The 23,736-nt window shown below is 37.8% G+C and overlaps 1 protein-coding gene across 1 annotated transcript in view; it reads right to left on the bottom strand.

The window, feature by feature from the left end:
• ROBO2 (roundabout guidance receptor 2) overlaps positions 1 to 23,736 on the bottom strand; it is a gene marked incomplete at both ends in the record, with an annotated part of 445,132 nt that overhangs the window by 134,537 nt on the left and 286,859 nt on the right. Inside the window, 3 exons of the mRNA XM_079549526.1 lie at positions 1,042 to 1,180; positions 11,076 to 11,196; positions 13,039 to 13,196. Of these exons, the coding sequence (XP_079405652.1) occupies positions 1,042 to 1,180; positions 11,076 to 11,196; positions 13,039 to 13,196 (418 nt within the window). The remainder of the gene's footprint in view (positions 1 to 1,041; positions 1,181 to 11,075; positions 11,197 to 13,038; positions 13,197 to 23,736) is intronic.

Here is a 23,736-nt window from a genome sequence, read left to right as displayed (position 1 = left end):
CACAGTAACTTGTTTTTAACAGTAAAACATATAAAAAGGTACATAAAGCCATTTTAAAAACCTAATCCAGCAAGCAGCCTAATCAAAGGCACTGCAACTGCACCACCTGTTCTGCTTACAAGACCTAGAAGTAGGTATGATTTAAAACAACTTAAGCAGTAAGACTAAATCATAGCAGCACAATACATTCACTAGTATTTAATTAAATAATTCCATGTTCACATCAAACATAGAGCTGAGGAAGTGGAAGCAAAAACAGCTACAGACCAATTTGAGTTTTGTTATTTTATTCAAGATTTAGATACTGAAAAACAAGTGATGTTAACCCCAGATGTAATGATGACCATTTACTGTATGACTCCTAGGAATTACCACACTTTACCTAGTTAGGGTGAAGATGTAAGGCATGCTGTAATGATGAAAGAAGCCAAAACTTCCAACTTGTTTTAGTTAGTCCCCGTCACAGCAGTGTGCTCTCAGAACATTTGATATACACTGACAGGGTTAAACTAGTCAAACACCAACACAGTTGCTCTTTTTTTAAGACCATGATTGGAGAAGCAGAAATAATACTGGTGACCAAAAGAATTAACCTAGTGTTTTCCACTTCTGATAAAAATATCAGAAGTTCTTTTGACTTCTCCAGTGGAAGAGTTTTCTGAGACATAGTGAACATTAGCAGAAGAACCAGCAAAGCTCTGCCACAAACGCATCCCATAAGTGTCACAGAGAAGGTCTGTACCTTTCCCTTTTCTGAAGGCTACTTTTACTAGTGCAGCCCTTAAGACATCTTCAGTTTTGTCCTGAAGATGCAGTGAATAGCCGTCTGTTCACAACAGCTATGCATCAGTTTTCTTCCTTGCAATGGAATCCATGACCTGGACAATGCAGCTCAGAGTGGGTTTCCCTGCTCAGCTGGCTCTAGAACACAGTTTGTAGTGCCAAAGACCAGAAACATGGGAAATATGCAGTCAAGAGTAGTTTCAAAGCTGCTCAACAGTGGAAGTTTGAATACGAGGGGAACACAAATGTTGCTCTCACCTTCCCCTTGGCAGGTCTGCATCGTCCTTCTTCCAGCGGACGGTGGGCTGCGGGTCCCCCTGCACCTGGCACCGGAAATCCACAGCCTCCTCCTCCAGCACCACCTGGTTGATTGGTCGCCTGAGAAACGTGGGCCGCTCTTAAAAAGAGATATTAAAAATTAAATTCCTCAGTGAGTCAGAGGGCTGAAATGAAAAAAAACTTTTGACTTTTCAGCAAATTTTTGTTTACCGATCCGCGGAAGATAGAAAAGAGGGCTGAGTTCCACAAATTCAGACAAGTGGAACTGATGATTTGCACCGGCAGCCAAAACAGTGATGGCTGGGATGGAGATGCTGAGGTTGTCATGTCTGGCCTTCACATAAATGCTGAGTGCCACTAGCACGAAGCGTGTGCCAGCACCGGCTGTCTGCCTGTCACAGCAACTGGGGATGTCTTCCAGATCACGCCCTTCCATGTGAACTCTTTAGCTCTGCACTGCTGCATGGTCTAAGTGTGATTTAAAACCTACTGTCTGCTCCAGAAATATATGAGCTGCCCACAGAGATATCCTGCCTTTGGCAATGATCAATAGCTTGATGCTTTGGAGGAAAATGCAAACTGTGTGTTAGGTGTCCCCACCGATTGAGAGCTGTTGTGTGGAGGTCAAATCTTCACTGATTTCCATCACTAACTTCATCATGGAAAAATAAATTAAGGCCTCAATAATAAGTTCTGTTTACCCTTGTTATGTTAGTCTGCAAAGCTACAAATATTATTAATCATCATAATGTTGCACAGGCCTGTTTGAAATCCAGATGCAGAGCCACAGTCTGATGTCAGTTAGAGTGGTACAAACTCAAAGTACCGGTAATTTCATTTGAAAGGATGTCACTGGGGTTAGTTTCCAAGTTGCCTTTGGATTGCATAAATTTTGTTCTGTCCTCTCCTAGCCATACCACACTTTTATTGTCATAAATTATTTATGCCAGAGACAGACCATTATAAGACTGGGTTTACATGAAGCAATATTTCCACTCGAGACAGGGATTTATTATAAAGACATCTAAAACCAGTTACACACTACTTTTCACACTTCATTCTCAGTAAGTTGAGTGGTATGATGTCACTTAGAAAATTATTCAAAATTTACACAGATGTAAGCAATACCAGACTCTGACTTAGGCAGATTGTTTTCCTAACCACAGAGCTGAATTTATGGGCTTGATATAGATGTTTAACATATGCAAATTGAAAAACAAACAAATAAACAAACAAAAACATTAAAAGAACATTAATAAAGTTGCAAAATTTAACATGCAGCACCTAAAAGCCAGAAGTGTCAAAATTAAGGCTGTTTGTATGCCTTTTCTTCATTCCCTTTCTGCTTTATCGGAACGGTTGCAATTACATGATCACATGCAACTCTTCCCCTAAACATGTCTGTATGGTTGGTTTTCATCTAATGAGCAGGTGTTTAATATTTTGCTTTTGTTGTACTGTTTAGTGGGTGGCCTCCTGTTGTACAACTCAAACCTCTCTTCAAAGAAAGAATTATTACTTTCCTCCTGATCTCCATTACACCTATCTCAATGCTTCATAAACAATTCATTTACTTTCACAGCCCCTCTCGGAGGGGTGTGATAGCGATCTAAGAAAGCAAGCTTAAAAAAAAATCTGCTAAATTTTCATGCCTAATTTGAGACACAAAACTGTCAATTTATTTTTTCTTAAGAATTTAGCATTCATTTTGTATGTTCAAAGCTCAGCTTCCACTGAATTCACTTGCATCTGATAAAATGTGAACTTATACAGATTGAAATAGTAAGGCAGAAAGTAAGGAATACAAAAAAAGCCTGTTAATAATTATTTGTATCAGTGACTCAGCATCACATGGAATTCCATAATACAAGCATAGTTACCTAAAGGCAGGGAAAAATATATTTTGTCAGCAGAGCAACAGACACGTTCAAGAATCAACAGCAATTTTCCAGGTGTTAGATAGTAACATGTCTAAGGGACAGACATTGTTCTCCCTGTTTTCTCCCAAGCCATTCCTGTTCTCCAACTTTTTGTCCCTCTTTGTTCTGTATCCTGTGCCTGAAGCTTGCAGTAGCTGTTGGGAACATAGGTGTAGAAAGAATGACCAGGGAACTACTGACCTGTCAGCCTCATCTCTATGCTGGGGAAGATCATGGAACAGATCCTCCTGGAAGCTATGCCAAGGCACGTGGAAGAGAGCGATGTGATACAGGGCAATCAATATGGCAACAAAGAACAAGTCCTACCAGTCCAACTTACTGGCTTTCTATGATTGTGTATATGCACCAATGGAAAGGAAAAAGCCAGTGATGTCATCTGTCTGGACTTCAGTAAGGGACGCAGTCCCCAGTAACATCCTTCTCTCCAGACTGGAAAGATACTGATTTGATGGATGGACCATTTGATGAATGAGGAACTGGTTAAGACTGTACCCACAGAGTGGTGGTCAATGGTCCAATGTCCAGACAGAGATCAGTGACAAGTAGTATCCCTCAGTATTTGAACGAACTTTCTTTAATATCTTCCTCAGTAACATCAACAGTGGGACTGAGAGCATCCTCAGCAAGTTTGTGGATGACAGCAACTGAGTGGGGTGGTCAGTGCACCGGAGGGATGAGATACCATTCAAAGAGACCTAGAAGTCAGTGCGCCCAGGTGAATCTTATGAGTTTCAGTGAATTAAAGTGCAAGTTCTTACAGCTGGGACACAGCAACCCCGACTATCAGTACAAAGGATAGAGACATAGCCCTGCTGAAAAGGATGTGGGTGTACTGAATGGATAGCCATCAATGTGCCCTCGCAGCCCAGAAAGCCAACCGTATGTGTCCTGGGTCGCATCAAAAAGAGCGTTGAGGGAGGTGATTCTGTCCCTCTATTCTGTGCTGATGAAATCTCACCTGGAGTACTGTGTCTAGATGTAGGGTTCTCAGAGCAGGAGATACATTGACCTGTTGGAGCACATTCAGAGGACAGCCACAAAAATTACCCAAGAGATGGAACACCTTCCCTGTGAGGACAGGCTAAGAGAGTTGGGGCTGTTCAGCCTGGCAAAGAGAAGGCTCTGGGAGGACCTTTCAATATCTACAGGGGATTTCTGCAAAAAAAGGGGACAGACATTACAGCAGGCTTTGTGATTATATGACTGGAAGAAATTATTTCCAAAAGAGGGGAGAATTAGACTGGATGTAAGGAAAAAGAAAATATGTTAAGAGTAGTGAAGCACTGGAACAGATTGTCCAGAGATGTGTTGGAAGAACTGTCCTTGGAGATCTTCAAGGTAAGGCAAGATGGGGCTCTGAGCAACCTGGTCTAGCTGTAGGTGTCCCTGTTCATTGTAGGGGAGTTGGAATAGACAACTTTTAAAGGTCTTTTCCAACTCAAATGATTTTCTGACTCTATGACAATTTAAAAGCAATAAAAATAAAAATCAGCTAAGTGAACATCAAGCATGGAAGAATTCGGATAAAGACATTTTGGTCTGACAAACATTTAAACTGGTCAAAGTAGCAAAAGCATTAGCTGTCTGCCTTAGCACTTAGCACTAAGCAATGCATTTGGCCTATCTGTGAAGACGTGCATCAAAAAGGGAATATGTTAATTAAACTTTCTGTAAGTTTTTCTCCACAACTTTTCTCCTAAAAGAGCTCAGTCTACATTCTGGTATTTGTATTTCAAGAGATGATCCTTAACCAAAAAATTAGATCCCAATAAACATCCTTATAGGTGATTCAAAGTTAGTTAGCTTTGAACATAATAACTCTGCATATGCCTCTATATTTGCTTGATCTGCATACAGAAATAATTGTTGACATGTTTACAAAAGCTGCCTGTAAAAAGCTAAGAAACTAAGACTTGCATATTTATGAAACTGCTACTTGTGGCTATAAAAGCTTCTACACAGGAGATCAGAAAATAAATTCCTATCACATTTTGAAGAGAACTCTGCTGATGAAGCAGTAAATGGCCAAAAGATCATTATGTAAATCACTCAATTCTACACCAAGACAATTTAGGAATATATAACAAAACTTTCAGATCAGGTTCTTAAAAATTGCTTTTTCCAAAATAGTTACGAATTTGCTAGAAAATAAATAGCTTTGTAAGTACAGATCACAGTTATCAACGACATGCAAATAACAATAACTGCTACTTCCATTTTTCTATTATCTCTACATTTTTCACAGTATGTTTCGGGAAAGAACAAGTTCTCTCTCACGTTGTTTCCTGTTTTTGTATCATTCAGACAACTCCTTGAATACATTCAATTGCTAATTATACAGCTATAAAGTGATCAGAGTGAATGCCATTGCTAATGCAATTAACATTCTTTATGTGAGATTAACTGGATTTGAGTCACCTGCATAACTTGCTTACAACGTTAATCTCTCAGGAGACAGAGCACTGCTTGCCTGAACACGCTAAATAGTAAATGTATCTTTGCACAGTCAGGTCAAATACAGTTTCAGAGGCAAACCTGAGAAAATACACCATGATTTTTTTTCTTTTTAAATGGTTTGCCCATAAATAAAGCCTTATGGTATAAACAGACATTGTTACTCTGTCAAGGGCTTTCAAAATATAATATATTTGAAAAACAAAGTGCAATAAATTAAAAATAGTAACATACATAAAACTTTTAATAGATTTATTTTATAAGTTTTTAGTGGGTAAATAAAGCACCTGCTTTCTGGGCTTTCTCTGATGAATATTAAAAATCTTTGAAGAGAGCTATAAAATAGAACACGGTTATATGTCATGTCAAAGAGTTGTAGTACTATCGGAATGACCTTTCTAACTTCAGAATAAACTTTGCTTGCAATTATAGAAGGGGATTGTTACTGCAATCTAGACACCTACAGTATGTTGCAGTGCTTCAAATGTGCACTGGAAGAAAATCACAGAACAGTTTCAAGCTGGAAACATAAAAAAAAATTCTTCCTTGCTTTGTGTGCTGACACAAGTAAACCCCAGAACTCAATTTCTTCTCCATTTAACAAGAAGTCTGTGTATCACACTGTATTAGAGAGATTCAGGTGACCTTCAGATGTATTATTGCCCTTTCTCAGTTTCTCAAAAAGTCAGACAGCCATATATGGGATCTCAATCTAATTAAAATGATCCTAACTACCTTAATATATTTTGTCTGCTGAGGCAACTGCTACAATGAAAGATTTGATGGTCTCCATAAGGTGAAGACTCGATCTGATTTAAAACTGTTTTCTCCTTTGCTAGAGAGAAGGCATCATTTTTTGAAAATATTCCCTGTTGTACAAAGAAGTAATAAAACATGAGTTAAAAAGATGATTCTGGGGAGGGATTTAAGAGTAAATAGTTAAAGAAAAAAAAAACATTTTTCACCTTAGTGTTCTAATGCAAAGGAAAGAAAGAAACATTAGATGACAGGAAAAAAGATTCACTTCAATATGCTGTCAATAATGTAGATATTCCATTATCTTCAACATGAGCTGCATAAAGTAAAGCTCTCTGCCAAAAATGAAGATGAGGAAGAAGATAGCATGGTAGGATGCCAGCCAAACAAATGAAAATACAGTTGCAATAGCACATGTTTTACTATTTGAAGATACCCTTCTACAACCACTTTTTAGGCACTTTTTCTGTTTGAAAAATAAGCACTTATGTAGACATTGCACACTTATGAGCTAGCCAATATGCAATGAGCTTGCACAGTGAGGGTGCACAGCACAGTAGGACTAAAATTACTTTTTTCAACTCATTGTTTTCCTCCTATTGCATACATTTAACAAGGTATTAATTGCAGAGATAGTTTTTACTGAGCATAAATACAAAATTTGGAGTTTGATCAAACCCTTTTCACTATTGTATCATCCTATTGCGCCTTATCAGTATCAGTGGAAAACAAATACTGCAAAGACATGATGCTTCTTTACAAACTGCCACAAGCATGCTGCAAATGGGAAGTATTAAGGATTTGAAGAGAAATAGGAAGACAAGCTCTGAAAAGCAAAATGCACACTGGTAACATCTCTGTCTTGAACTGTGAATGTAAACTTGATTTAGGCAGGTTTTCCACATGGCTGGGAAATCTTTTGGGACTAATTTGCAAGATATGATGCGACAAGATTCTGCTAGGGCCTTCCACATAGAATTCAGGAAAGAAAAATAGGGCACAGTGTCTTCATTAAGGGGTTTTTGGATTTCTTCTTCTAACATCTTGTCATCACAGTATACTCTTGCTGGAACTATGGTATCTGTTTCAGCCTGACAATATCAAGAGAACATCAAACGCAAATATTTCTTCAAGCATCAGAAGAAAGTACCTCTTCATCCCACAGGACCTTATTAGCTGAAGAAAGGTTTGGGTACCAAAGCTAAAATCAAAGATTATCACAAAACAATATTTAATATGTCTAAATTCACATATCTTTTAAGATATTTTCATACTCTTATTAGTTACAATTCATATTCTTTTGAGGTTATTCTAAATATAACTCACTTCTTTTCAGTGCCCGGTGCCAGCCTCTTGAAGTTGATAGATTAAGGCTTTCATTGATTTCACTGAGCTTCAGAATCAATATACAAGATATATCTTTGTACATTCTCTTCAAACAAAACATTTGAAGTCCAAAGGAACAAAAAGGAGTCTGAAATAGTTAAACCATCCTGAAAACTTACTTGAGAACAGTGTGAGAATATGACAAAATTGTAAAAGGCTAATTAAACACTAATTATTACTTTATTTAATTTCTAGTTCCATATTATGTTTTTATAAAACTAGCTTTCTTACAAATTGAAATGAAATTGTTTCTGTTTTTCATCTTATCTGAATTCTGTTCAGCCAAAGGCTATGAACCCAAATACAAAACAGCATAATTTGTATCATGCTTCTGAATTTGGCATTTAAAAAATGGGTCCATAATAATAAGGTGCTATGTTGCCTCTTTCTGTGAATGTGAGGATTGATGGATTAGTTATTAAATTTCCTTAAAAGCCACCTTGAGGTCTGACAGAATCTGTATCCATGCTATACTAAAAGATTACACCTTGGAGCATCACAAAGGCAAAAACAAGCAACTGTGGAAAAGAAGATAACAAAATCTAATGCCATTGCTCTCATTATTCAAACACTATTCAAAAATAATTTTGGGAAGTTCTGCTTACATTATCAGTTTTATATTTTCCTTTGAAAGTATTCACTTTCACAAGTTTTTGCTTGTGGAAGACTAGTATCTTGGGAATAAAAAAAGTGCTTGAACATCCTTATCCCAGGCGAGGGCCTAAATGTTGAAAACTATGTTTCCTGTGCATATGGGGTTTGAAAAAAAAATGACTTGTTTTGTGAGCGCTGTACAGGCATTATCCTCAACAATCTTCCAGCAAAGGTTATTGAATGGGTACCCATCTGATTGGATATATTCTGCACATGGGAAACTTATTTTCTCCTCCTATTTCTTTCCAAGGGTTTTATTGCCTTCTTTATTTTTTATTTTTTTTATGTTTAACTCAGGAAAGGTGTAATCTTTTAGGCTAGGTTTCCATGCTGTTCCCGCCAGGCCACCAGTTACCAGCATACTGACTCAGTTTTTCCACAGGCAATGCTTCAAGCTAAATTTACTGCGCAGGAAGCCAGAGATCTGTCAGAAGTGATATGCATAAATTAACTTCAGGTATTGCAGAAAAACTTGCAGAGCCAAAAGTAACATGTGGCTGAATCCTGGAAAGCCTCGAGAGCTAGTGTGAAATTTCCAACAGAGAAGAGTGCTTTTTAAGGCTGCCCTCACTGTATGGAAAGGTTTTTCCAGGTTTGTTATTTAAACAAACAATCAACAACATCAACAAAAGCAAGCAAGCAAAAAATAAAAGTAAAAAAAACCAATAATATGAATCTGCTAATCAGCATTTATTGTCTAGACTGATTAAACTGTCTCCAGTAGATACACTGCTTCCTGTAAACATCATGGGTAATGCTTTACAGAGCACTTATGCACACATGCACCCATGCAGGATCTGCTGCCCGTAGTATGGGAGAGGAGCACAACTGTTCTGCTGATGGAAGACAAAGCCAGGCCATCTTCTTCTGTACAGAGTGGACCAGAATTAACCTGAACACATCTATACAGTCAGCCCAATATGCCAACACACAGTTTCAGGACTAGATAGCAGCCAGGGAATGGGCATATGAGAGTTGAATTATCTTGTCAAACAATAGATCATAAGTTGAGCCACTTCTTCTTGCATGCTACTTATAGGGAAGACAGGAAGGGAATACCTAAACACGAGAGGAATTTTATATAGGAAGATAGCATATTGGAAGTGAATTTTAAATACATCTTTTTAAAACAGACTAGCACAGTAAAATATAGTTAAAGCTTTAAATTTCATTAATTGCTAATTTTGTTCTGTATTCACAAAATAGATTTAGATTATATTTTATGAGTTGATTTCTATTATTAAAGTCTCTCCAAAAATCAGAAAATTGTAGTTGACTGTTTTACATATCAAGAAAAACCTAACATTTAGTTATACAATATAAAATTACATGCATATTTCATAATTTTTATTCCTACAGCTCAGTGGTTTTTAACAAATTAGTTTCTTAAGGATTTCTTAAGGCTTTGTAGTTTAGGGTCTCAATGTACTTGTTATCCACAGGGAATAATACCAGAGATTATTAGCACTTAAACTGATGAAGAAGATATCCCATGTTGTCTCTTTAACATCTATATAACAGCACAACCTCAACAGATTGTCTGTGAAGGACATGATAATTTAATGGAAATCCTTTCTGTACTTTTTGCAAGGTATACTACTTTTGTTTTTAAGTCATATGCTTCCATGAATACATGACAAAATGAGTAGAGTGGAAGCCTTCACAGCCTTGTAATATCAGAGAACAGCAAATCTTCAAGTCACTCACAAATCTTGTCGAGCAGAATCTTTTCTGTGTTCTCTAGTGAGACCCACAATATAACTTTTAAGGTGCTGAACCATATTTATATGCAAACACAGACAGTAATATCTGCAATTTTGTTTTCTAGTGCACCATATTAGGCATCACGTGAGCAAATTAGGAGTACCTACTCTACAAAGTAGCTGAGGTATTTCTGCAAAGTCTTAATAGATTTACAAGCAGTCTTGTTTGGAATTTCCGTATTTTATTGAGAAGGTGTTGTAGGAAGGAGCACTAAGAGTATCTCTTTTTCATATGTATGTAATTAATTTTTTTTTAGCAGTGAAGGCTTTTTCTTTATTGATTTTCTTTTGTTTGCTCAAGATGTCTTGACTGATTCCTACAGAATCACAGCTACTGGTAAATAGAAATGTCATGACTACAGGATGTACCACAGCAGGATTTAACGGCTTTCTTTCTTTTGTTAGCAAGATGCACCCAGCTGTCTGATCAGTATTACTATATTCTAGCTCTGGACTCTCTCCTATCCATTTTTTTGATTCATTTAGCAATACCAAAACCCAAAATAATGTCCTTGGTTTTCAGAACGAAAATCTATTTTGTGTCCTTTAAAAGACAAATGGCAGAAATATCACTATATTTTCAAAAAGTTGATCTCAGATTTTCTCTAATGACTTTTTACTGGTCCATTGAGCTCTTCTGTGCTCTCCTCCAAAGGTTTGATTTCATATGAATAAGTAATTATTTAAATAGGCAATACTGTTCCAAACCTCTGTTAAGTTGTTGCTGTCAACTGTATTAGAAGGGGCTAAGTTACTTTCGGCAAATTAGAAAGGAAGAGTATTATTTTCCTGTATTATCATTTCTAAGCATATGCATAAAACAAAGGACCTCCAAAGAAATTTAAATAATTTGCTTAGAAGGAAAATCTTGGACCATCACAAATCTATAATGTTAAATTGTAACCACTGAAACCAGTAGCTGAAAATGCAGCTTAAGCAATATTATTCCCGTTTGCTAACCTGATTTTGTGTCATGTTCTGATGAGTCACCTATATATACCTATCAATTCAATATATAACATTTCTAGAGAAATAGAAACAAAAACTAGAGTAGATTTACCAAAGACAGTCAGCTCTGCTGGATCACTGTCTCGTTCCCCCACCATGTTGGTTCCAACGCAAGTGTACATGCCAGCATCACTTTTTCGTGTATTGGAGATCATTAGCTTCCCACCACGTATCTGTTTCAAAACAAGAAATACATTTTAAAATTCAGTTAAACAGAAGATATCAGAAAAAACTACTCAGGCAAGCAAGCTCCACAGTTAAAGGTATCTAAATATTCCATTTGTAAATATATGTAAGGCTGCAAAATAATAATCCCATACCTTTAAATATCTTAAAGATGATCTAGAACACATTTTATCTTACTGATTGCTTTTAAATGTGCTTTTTTTTTCCCTTTGATTTTCATTAGATGCTTTACTTTTATCACTGCTTGCTGCCTCTTTGCCAATGCAGCATGTTTCTATTTCTTGCATGATGATATGTAAAACACTCTTGACATCTCTGTTAAGAAAAACAGTTTCACTTAGTTTTATTTAGCTAGTTCATTTTATTGTTACTGTTGCCTGAAATTTCCTTGTTCACTGATTAATACAGATTTTCCCTTTTCCTTGATGCAAACAGATTGAATCTAGACCAAATTGAGAATTCACCTCACTCTCATAAAGCTTAATATTTTCCTGGCTACAGAAGCAAAATATGTTTGTAGAGTGAAAGAGCAGAGTAGATGAAAGAAATAAAGTAACAAATTTGCAGGCTATGAAGTGTTAGAACATGAATGTAGTGCTTCAAAATAAGCTAGGAATAATAGCCAAAGAAACTTAAGAGACAGGGAGTGACACACAGTTCTCTGCCACTTTCCATTCATCTATTTTTGAATAGATGATCTGGCCCAAAATACCACAAGTAGCAACTACTTAGATTGCTCAACTAGAAATACCATTTATAGACATCTAAAACAGTGAATAAGTTTCCTAACAGTACTTCAACAATGAATAAGATCAGCACTGGTTGAATTACAAATCACCTTATACAACGTAAAAAAAAAAAAAAAAAAAAAAATATATTAAATTAATATCAATAGTGAAAAACTTAATATAAAAAAAAATAATAAAATAAAATTAAATATGTCCATGCATGCTTAATTTGTCCCACCAGTTTGCACACAGCATGGAATAATTTCCAGTCACACGATAGGTTAAATCTCTGTGCTGGGTCCTTTTTCATTCAGTACACAAAAGGAACCATCACAAAAATACCATCACTACTCATTTACTCACTACACATTCCTATTCAGGAACAATTCAACTTCAGAACATAATTTCAGTATTTCTTCAGAATACATAGCCCAATTTCTATCCTAAATTTTAGCTTATTAATGTAATCCTCAGCTACTGTTTTTTTGTTTGTTTGTTTGTTTCCACATAGAAGATCTGTGTACCCCATTGATACGACTGGTTTTATCTTTAAGACACCTCTCTTACATAGGGTCTGATATTGTTCTCATTTTACAGAGAACTGAAGTTAAGAAAATGTACGGCCGAACTTGTCAAAGGCATCCGCTAAGTTCCAAAGTGGGACAGCTCACATCTAACAGAGTACCTCACACAATCAAACTTACTGTTCTTACAGGACTCAGTTATAACTATTGCACAAAGCAAGCCTCAGGAAGTTCAAGCTGGATGCATGAATCAGAAGGAATAAACAGAGGAAAACTCACAAGTATATTAACAAGTCACTATGGGAATGATGAGTATGTTTAGATTTACTTTTCCCTGTCTCTGCAGTTTTGGAACCCGTGACTCCTCTGTCTGTCCTTCCACAGACTCAACCCAGCAAATCCCAAAAACCTGTCCTATTCCTAGTCTGTGACTTCAAAGCCAAGCAGTTTCTGGTCTTCATTACAGCAGTATATGCGATCAGGTACAAAGAAAGACTCAAAGACAGTCTGCTGTGCTCAGCTGCTGTGCTTTTAATGCAGGCTTCATGCCTATAAAAAACATCTGAGATGTACTCACACTGATCCGCTCTTCCCTGTCGTCAATACGGACTTTATCTTTTTTCCAGTAGATGGTAGGCTCAGGGTGCCCACGAGGTGGCTGACACTCCAGTATTGCAGGTTCTCCAGCTGCCACCACAACATCCGTAGGGTTTTGGCGGAAGTCATCTCGTAGCACTAATGTAGTAAATGAGGGGGAGAAGAAAATGTTAGTTGAATTGACATCCTTGTACGAGAGGGGAAAAAAATAAAAGATCTGTAGCACCCATTAGTCTTTTCACCCTTAATATAAGGGTCATTTTCCCTTATGGGAATCAACAGTCCTTGTAAAAGTAGTAGATTGATGCTTTTTTTGTTCTTAATACTTTTGCAACTTTGACTACTGTTTCAGTGTCCCACAACAGTGAAAGAAAAAATATTTAAATTACCAAGCTGTTTGAAAATTAAATTGGGCAGTGCATGTTAGCTTCTCACATAAATCGAGCTCTTATAAAGGATTAGGTACAACTAGCTGGCTTCGGTATGTTACAATGATATCCATTTCATCATTATTCTTCCATGTGTATCCTAGTCTATAGGTTAATCAACATTCTTATAAAACTGAAGATTTCTCAAGATGAACTACTGAAATAGAATTTAGGGCATTTCCCCTCCATGAATTTCAGCTATATAAGGCTTTCATTACAGCTTTTAAACAGCTTTTTAAAGGGTTCTTGCCCTTAATGAAAACAGAGCCCTCCGAGAAATTAGAAAACACCGTATCTTAGTGAAGGAGCAAGTCAGGAAGAGTTCAGCAGAAATTGCTTAGTCTCATCTCATAAGCAGAGATAATTTACTGCTTTCAATATTAATGAAACGTGCCCCGTTTTAACATTTGGAAGTAGATATTTTTCTGGTCTGTAATAAGCCACAAGAAAATATGATTAATACATAGAAGATCTGGTCTCTGAATGGGCTGATGTGAGTAACCTGTATAAAGGTAGCACTCAAAATGACATACAAGGTAACACACTGCTTTGCATTTTGGGATCACAGATAGATCCCAGAGGAAGGAAGGAATTAATTGGCAGCTAATTCCTTTCCTAACAGTAAGAAGGTGAATATTTACACCTTACTCTTCAAGCATAAAATAAAACTGACACAGTTGGAAATGGATGCAACTCTGGCAAGAACTTGTTATTCTCAATAATATACGCAATAGATACATATTTTCCAACAGATAATGAAAGACTCAACTCCAAAATACTTCTGATTAATACCAAACACTCCAATACTTCTGACTTCCTATAACCAAACTGACAGAAGTAGAAATTATAGTGCCTTAAGATCAAAACCTTACAAAATGCACAACACAGTAGTATTATGCTGAAGATGGTGGGCTGCCCCTCTCTCATAAAAAGCGGCTGGGTGACCTGGGCTTGTTCAGCCTGGAGAAGGCCCAGGGGAGATCTTATTGCAGCTTTCCAGTAGTACAAAGGAACTCATAAACAGGAAGAAGACTGACTTTTTTTGTGTGATCTGATAGTAATAGGACAAGAGGGAATGGCTTTAAACTAAAAGAAGGGATATTTAGATTTGATATTAGGAGGAATTTTTACTCAGAGGGTGGTGAGAGATGGGCACAGGCTGCCCAGAGAAGTTGTGGATGCCCCATCCCTGGAGGTGTTCATTACCAGGTTAGACAGGGCCATAGGCAGGCTGAGCTGGTGGGTGGCAACCCGCCTATGCAGGGAGGTTGAAACTGGATGATCTGCAATGCCTATTCTAACGCAATCCATTCTATGATTCAATGATTTTGTATTACACCTTTTTTCAAACAAAGCCAAGAAAGCTGATACCTCAGGGAAAAAATGAGGGAAAAAAAAGGTCTTACAAAAGCACCTATTTTGGGAAACACTTTCATGTATCTCTGGTACTATTATACTACACAGGAAAAAAAGTACTTCTAGGCAGTGATACGTTGTCTTTCACACAATTGGCAAATAGGAAACATGAACTTCTGCTATCATAACATGAAAAATAATATTAATTTATATTGGATTAACTTTTTATATAATTGCAGAACTCCAGTGCAAACTCATTAGTGGAAAATCCCCAGAAAATCAGCAGTTCCAACATCACAACGACTTTATCCTTCCCACTCCTAACTCTTGGCAGTAATGCCAGTGAAATCATTTTCCTTGAATGCTATGTGAAGCTGAAGAACAGAGTTTCTTGGGGCGATTCACAGCAAATTACATTCACTTTCTCTGAGTCATTCCTGCAACTGTGCAAGGTTCTAATCAGCTGCAGAATATGAAGCTGAGGAGATCTGATTTTAACATGTTCCTTTACTCAAGTCCTACTGCAAATGTGACTTGATGGAAGACAAAATTGATACTAGAGTGTTTACTTAATCTTGCTGTGTCCATCAACACATATACAAATCTTAGATAGATATATCCCAATATTTCCAGCCATAGCATTCTGTGTTTTGGAGAAAAGCAAATAACATTGTGTGAGAAAAATGAAATAGGTAAAAATAAAGTTGAGATAGAAAGAGAAAGAGAGAAAAATGTGTGAAACACACAGAGAAAACAAATCAGAGAAGGAAAGGGGGAACACAGAGTTTAGAGAGAATAAAAACAAAAAGCCAGGTAGAGGAAAGAAAAGAATACCAATCCCACCCCGCCCAAAAAAAAAAAAAACTAACCCAAAATGATTAGAGGGCATAGGCTGCCATTTCTCTGCCTCAGTGACTTTAGCAGAATATAATAACACCAATACAAAGCACAGACTAATCTGATCAATGCAGCTACACCAGCACATCCAAATGTTACCCCATGTGACATGCAAGGGCTCATGATGGAGATTCTGGGGTGCTGGCTTGCATGCAGCAGACCTCAGCAATACAGAAAACAACAGAAGGAGGGAGCATCAACAGGAAGCGGAGCTCACACGTATTAGGATAAATGGAAAAGTTGCAGCACAGCTTAGTGCATTCACCATATCTAATAGCACAATCATCTGTGAAAACAGAAAAACGGTTGAGAGCTGCAAAATATTCCTCAGCCAATTATCCACAATTGCCATACGTTTCCAAATAACTGCTAGCATGCCCGAGCAGATTCCCTCTCCTGACAATGGCAAGAGGCTTTTGTTCCCTCTCAAAGCCAGCCCTCCTCAGGGCTTTTTAAAAATTCATTGCAAGAGGTGAAGCGTTGCCATTAGGCTCCCCCTCTTCACCTCACATACTTTCTTGCTCTAATCCAACATTAACGCTTGCCCTCAGTATACATTTAATGAAGGACACCAAAGAGACAGAGAGCTGATGGCCTGGCCCCTGCTCCCCTCTACCAGCCCGGTGGCAGTGCTGATTCCCTCATGCTTAGCCACACGCAGCCTTGGAGCTGCGCAAGGCTCCCAGCTTTGCTTCTTGGGAAGGCACTGGGAGGCTACCGGGTGAGAAAGGACAGCTAGGTCGCACGTACAGCTGATGATGGTGCTGTGGACAAAAGTTAATTAAAGCTTGATAAGTCTCTTTGTAGTTCTAACAAGGCTGGTGCTGCTCAAACAAGATAGATGTCTGTGAACTGTCACATCAGTCTTCAAGGGACGCAAAAGCCTGCATGCCCACTTACAGGTATTCATGAGGGCAGCAATGACATCTAGCAACAGCAGCAGCAAGATAAATGCTTCCAGGCCAGGCATCTGCCAGAGTTAGGAAAAAAGACAAAAAGAAACCCCTGCTATCATGGCAACTGCTCACCAGCACCTGCCAGCTTAGGCCCAAATCCAGGTAAAAGCCAAACCAATGCTTGTAAACTCAGGGAATTATGTGGAAACCAAATTAATTTCCTTGACTGAGGCTCTGGCAATTTGTTTCAAGGAACCAGAGATAAAACAACATTTATAGGGTGGGAGGAAAAGTGGTGGGGTCAAAATTATTCTAGGCTAGATAACCATGTCTTAATCCCGCTTTTCACCACAAAAGCTTCCAGGCTCTTCGAAAAGAAATATTTTTATAGGATTTACATTTACATGATGACTACAAATAACCATCTGTCTGCTTCTACTTTTTCAATCTGGTCCATGTCCCATGAGTCCTCAGCCCATGGCCAAAGCAGTGAAGCTGGAAGGAAGAAGCACATGCCCATCAGGAGGCTCTGGAATAATTGCCTTCTTCTCCCACTAGTACTTGGCTCTCCTCCTCCTCCCACCGATATAGACACTGAACATCTGATACTACCAGGGAGGGGAGGGAGGTAAAGCCTCCTTTTTCCATTTTTCAATGAATTATAATGTCTTAAAACACAGCTACATCTGTCATGCTGACTAGAGGGTATAAAGAGATATCAAGTAAATATTAATGTGCTTCTGTAACTTGGGTTCTACTAGTTTATCTTGTCTCTCCATTCTGTTTGGTGCTTATCTGAGGATATTATTACACTCACACAAGGAATTTACACAGCTGCACTGGTGGTAGGTTGGTCATGCAATGTGCAGGTAGGTCTTCCTTGATCCAAGGCACGCCTCATGGGCATTTAACTAAATCCTCATCTCACTGTGACTGCTTGGCACTTCTCTCATATGACACATAACGATACACACAGTCAACATGAATTATTATGTCAGATAACTACCCAGATGTCACATAGTGTACAGATTAAAGGATTAAAATATTTGAAATAATGCAATGTGCAGGGAGGTATTTCAGAGCTTGGGTAATAATATTTATAATCTACTTAAATGGCCTCAGAACAAGCTGGCACTGCTTGCTGGAATTGGGGAGCAAAAAAGAAAAAGGGTTCATAAATAACTTTCCTTGTGAAAAAGAACAAGGATTAGAGGATGCTGCTGCCCTACCTTTTGCTTAAACCTCTGTCACAGTTTGATAGGGAAGTTATGAACAAAATCACAATTTAGGCTATGGTTCTAAGCAGTACTCCAAAGGAGGAATGAACTCCTTCTGCATGTACACAACCCTGGAAAAGCTATCAACCATCTTGGAAATTTTTGAAAAAGCAGTGAAGAACTACACTGTTTTTTTTTTTATTTGTCTGTTTTTGTTTTTGTTTTTTTTTCTTTTTCCTATCCTTTTCCAATCTCATGATACAGATACTGCCTAGGAGACATAAATGCCAGCTAATTTACTATGATTCAAAATATTCAGACTTCCCAAAACCTGAGAGACTCATTTTCAGAAGTGTTAGGGCATTCTCAAAGACTCCAGTAGTTTTGACATCCAATTTCCAAGGCCCCTGTAAATTAAAGTGAGGAAGGGAGTAACAGGGAGATATCTGAATACTGAAACAAATGGAATACTCTTTCTTTCAGATTCAGCCTCTTTCTTTGTCCTCATGCCTTTTTCTCACTCAGTATTCCACGTACTTCTGAACTCAATAACCTACTCATTACTTACAGTTAAAGGGAGCTTGAACATATATTTTCAAGCTTCAGAAAACAAATCCACAAAATAATGTGGAAAAAAACACTGTTCTGACACATCCTCTATAGCTTTTAACAGCTTGTGTATGCAAATACAGCTATTTACAGAATTTGGACCTTTGCTGAGCATTAATGCTTAAACATAAAGTGGAAGACCCTTGCTTTTGAACATAGTATCTATTAGGCAAAGTTAATTGACAAGCTGAGTATCAAAGTATTAGAAATTAAGTGTGTGAAAAGCCGTTATCAAACAAGTAGACAGATTCCAAATGAAAATACAGTTCTATCACCTGACTCCGTGGCACTGAAGTAGAACTTTTTAATAATTCCCACTTCTTTCCATCAAAAAATCCTAAATGGTGCAGTTAAGAATCAGCAATCTTACTACCATCTGCCATAAATCTTCAAAAGCAACATTGTGTTTTAACAGTCAAAAAAGGACAAAGGAAGGAATAAGCACAACCAATTATTCTGTATGAATGCAAATATCCTACAGACCACATTTAAATAATTTCAGAAATCTAAAGCCATATAACACAAGATATTGAAAAAATTCCTCTAGGACACATCACAGTTTTTTTTTTTTTTTTTTTTTTTTTTTTGTTATTTTTAAAGCATAATCACTCTGGATAAATGCACTGCATGGATTGCTTGTGTTGACAACAGACATGGTACCAAGAGTCATATTGCACTGAAACTAAAAACCCTATCACTTTCTTAAAAGTTCACCAACTTTATAGAAGACCCAGTATCACAACTGTAGGCAATGAACTTTGAAAAATATGCTGTTTGATAAGTCTTAAGATTTAAAAATAATCAGACATTCAGCAGTTTACTAGACCAGTTATTTAATGATCCTTTAAGCTTAAGTCTGCCATTAGATTTTACATATTCTTGACATTTAATGGGATACATGTTCAGAAGATCATGGACTAGTCATTTATTTTTCCCAACTGATGTGAATATCAGGTGTGAATTGGAGCAAAGCTTCAAAAATATCACATCACAACTGAAGTGCTGTACTTTGACTGTCATTTGTCTGCCAGCATGTCTACTTTGCAGCAAGAATATACGACTAGTCTCAGCAAAAGTGTGAGAAAAAAAAAATCTTATAGGAATTATAAACATATAACCAATTTTCAAAAGAAACAATATTTAAAAAAAACCTACATTTCACCAAATCTTAAATATACATGAATGAACATCATGTGGAAGCTTTTGTCTAAGTACCTCTGAAGAACACACACCAAATGCTTTGTACATACAGAGTACAGCACAGAGATTCCCCAGAAAACAGATTTAATTAGGAAGTTCACAAACAACAGTATAATAGCATTCAGGCTTACTGCTACAAGCACAGAAGTAGTACTGCCAGGTACATGAAGCACTATGTTCAACCTAATGAATGCTACCTGTTTGCCACCCCAGCATCAAACTGCTATATTTTTTTCTGTTTTCAAACTGAAGTTTGTTCTCCTACAAGCACTTATACTGATTCAGTTCCTTGGGCTTCCAGTTCAAGCCCAGCCAAAACACCTAAAAAGTACATGTGCTTTCAGTAAAACAAAGGAATAAAACCAGATGTGAATGACAAAAACAAGTACAAATGAATGAATATTTCTTGTACAAGAAATATAGAATGTTACATGCTTCATTTAACCAATATAATACAGAATGCAATCTCCAAGCTCTACTGAAGTGTGAATAGCCTCTAATAAACTCCTTGTGTACATATGCACAACACACATGCACAGCAGCTGGGATGCTTTCCCATCTTGGCAGGGGGTCACTGTCACATTACTTATACGCTTTAGCCACATTAGGCAACACATCAAACAAAACAGGCTCTTTCCCAACATAGGAACTCTATTCCTTCTGTCCCTCATCCTCTTCATCAAACTTCAGTCTCTATCTAGCTACATCTGGTATTCATACACTAAAACACATCTATTCCTGTTTGAAAGCAGGACATCATTCTGTCAGGACTTTTTACTGTTTTCTTCAGAAGTCAGGACTGAAAACAGGGTATCTGAGCAGACCTGTCTAGGAAAAGGAAAAGGAGCTGTATCCATAACTGTCTCACAGAACAGGTGGAAGCTGCCTGCAGCTTTTGGATCACCTCTTTTCATATACTGTAAACTGTCCTTGTGTCAATAGGTCACATTCAGATGCTTGCCAGGTGCCATTTCAACAGGCATGCTACAGAAGTCTGTCTGGCTTTGTGTCTGCTGTCCATAAGTAGGTAAGCCATTGACACTGGCTCTGCAGTAGTACTTCCTGTAGGACCTCAGGTCCTGTAGGACCTGAGACCACACTGACTCTTTGACAGTTAACCTTCTGCAGGGCTCAGCTGCTTTGACTTTTTCAGAACTTGCCTGTGCATAGCTGTTGCCAAATTTGGCACCCCATCTCTTCCAGGAATTTACAGTAAAACTCCAACCCCCAAATCCCTTAACTCTGATTACATATTATTCTACTCTAACATTATATTGCATAGGTTGCTCTGAAAGCAGACTCCTGTAATTTCCATTGAAACTACAACAGATACAAAGAGCAACATAAGACTCTTTGATAGAGCAAATTCTCAGCTATAAAACATTACTTTTCAACGCAGTCACCATCATTAGCTAGGCATTTTTTCCAGTGATGAACAGAGATATCCATGCTGGGCTCCTAAAAAATCTGTACCAGTGGAAGTGACCCACTGTTCCAGAGCTGCTATGACAACATCACTATTATTAGGAAAATGTTGCCCACACAGTCCATCTCTTATTGGTTTGAACAGATTGAAATCAAAAGGCATCAAATCCAGACTACACAGTGGGTGTGGTAGGACAGTCCAACCGAGATCGGAAATATAATCCACGATCTTAAAACTGGTATGGGGCTTGGTGTTTTTGTGTTTCAAGGAAAAGGCTGTCTTCTTCTCCAGCCTGACTCTGGAAGTCTGAGTCTTCTGCTTAGTCAGTGTTATGATGTAGCAGTTAAGAGCTGATGGTTTGTCTCCAAGAAATCCAGAAGGATCCCCCCTTTCCTATCCCAAAAGACAGTGCACATCGCTTTATCCACTGAGAGCTGTGTCTTGAACTTTTTCTCTGATGAGGAACTCACATGTTGAATTCACAGCTTGTTGCAGTGACATTATGTCTCGTCATCAGTAATGATGCAATCTAGGAAACTGTCACCTTCAGCCTCCTATCGGTTCAATAGGTCCCGACAAACTTCCATATGGTCTTCTTTCTGTTCCTGTGCGAGCGTTCCTAGGACCTGGTGCAAACTTTGTGATATTCCAACATTGACACAATGTTGACACTGAGAGTGAAGTGGATATTAAGCTCTGTACATGGTTCCCTGGTTGTGGTCTGTAGATTCATATGGATGAGCTGATTGAGATGCTTTTCATTTCATGGTGTGACAGCTGAACATGACTGCCTGGAACATGGCTTGCCTTTTGTGACATTGTTGCTACTGGTGAAAGGCACTACCCACCATCTCACTATGCTCACATCCACTGTTTGATCTCTGTAAACATCCTGCAAGCATCACTGAATGTCAATAGGTGCCATTTTTTCCATATGGAGGAATTCAATTCCACTCTGTTGCATCATCCACACTGCCACATCAGATATCATTCTGTCAGACTGCCCCTCTGCTGCCATCTGTCACATGGCAACAACATACAACAGAATATTGCTGGGAAGTTTCAACCCCTACTGCCATGTCACCAACACCCACCTCCCATGTCATGGGCCAACGTCATAAAATAGGAGGAACTGCTTTCAGAGCAGCCGATGTAATATTCTACATTAAATTCAAAAGGCAAATGACATGGGTCCAAAGACATTGTTCGTTAGAACTCCAGCTACTGTCTCTGAGGACAAGAAGAACAGTTGTTTGCTCCAATGTTCAAGTGTTGGGTTTTTTTTGTTGTTTGTTTTGTTTTTGTTTTCAATTCTGCCATGGAATTTTCTTCATAAAAGGTTCCTTCTAGGTTTAACATCTGCCTGAAAATGTTTGATGAAAATTTCTGGATTATCAGGAACAAAACAAAATAACTTATGTTACCTACATCATTCCACATAATGAATTTAAATTCACAGAGCTCTAAAGAAATGGAAGGAGCAATGAGAAACACAGACATTATATCAAACGCTCTTTGGAGAGAGTCATTTGAATTCTGTCAGTGTACTACCAGCTAGGAGATAGTCCACAAAACATTTAGATAGCACGGTGGTTTTGCGCCATGGTTTTAACCATGGATAGGATGCCCCAAATTCGTGATTTTAATCAAAATAAAGAAGATAATAGGGTAATTTACAGGAAATCTTTTGCAATTTTAGCTACTCAAATAACATAAGGAATTACTTCTATACAACATGAAATAACTTTCCCATTTATACTCTTTTTCTCTTTTGAAAGTAAGAGTTCACATTGTCCTCATTATTATTCACTATATGGTGCAAGAGAGAAAAAAAAAATTAAAGAAGCAGGAGCAAAGACCAACCGTAATTGCCTACAGCAACAATTTTGAAAGGGAAGTTTCAACACCCAGAGGGAGACCAGAGATCGGGTGTCCAGCTCCACCCTCCTTTGCACTGTGCTGTGTGTGAGACTCAAAATGACCTTCAGCTGAGCTGATTTCACCAGCTCCCAGATGCGCTTTTGAAAATAGTGTAATATTCTAAATTACAGCAAAGGTGAAACAATCTTTTTTTTTTTCCTAATTATTACCACATTCCCAAAGTACTGTTTCATGTACAACAAATGTTATATAATAGGAAAACTAACATAACAATACAACTAGAAGAACAAAATATGGATATTACATATCCTTCTACACCTTTGGTACTGAACATTCTTCTGGCAGTTCAGTGCAAGAGAAAATCAGTGTAACTATCTACCTGCTAAAGGCTTTAAAAAGAGACCTGGCTAAGTGCACAATTCTCCGTAGCCTATTTATCCCAGGCTATAAAGAAGCAACAACCTGGGATGCACCTGTAAAACAGCCTGTAACTGTGTTATGCATTGGCTGGCGTGGTCTTTCAGATGAGGAACTCATATTGGTCTTGGAGTGGGAAAGACTCCTAAGGGTCTTGGAGTGGAAAAGATGACTGTTAATTCTACTATTATAACACAAAGTCATTTTTACAGTCTTTCCCTCACTTCAGCTTTTACACATAAATGAGTAGTACAACAAAGAGTATGTTCCAGCACAGGCACAATTAATAACTAAATACTGAAATTGGTATTACTTTAAATATGAACCTTTCTGTCATACTGAAGCCATTCA

This window comes from Tetrao urogallus (genome assembly GCF_951394365.1).
Source record: "Tetrao urogallus genome assembly, chromosome: 1".
Classification (NCBI taxonomy): Eukaryota; Metazoa; Chordata; class Aves; order Galliformes; family Phasianidae; genus Tetrao; species Tetrao urogallus.
This window is presented reverse-complemented; position numbering and strand designations above follow the sequence as displayed.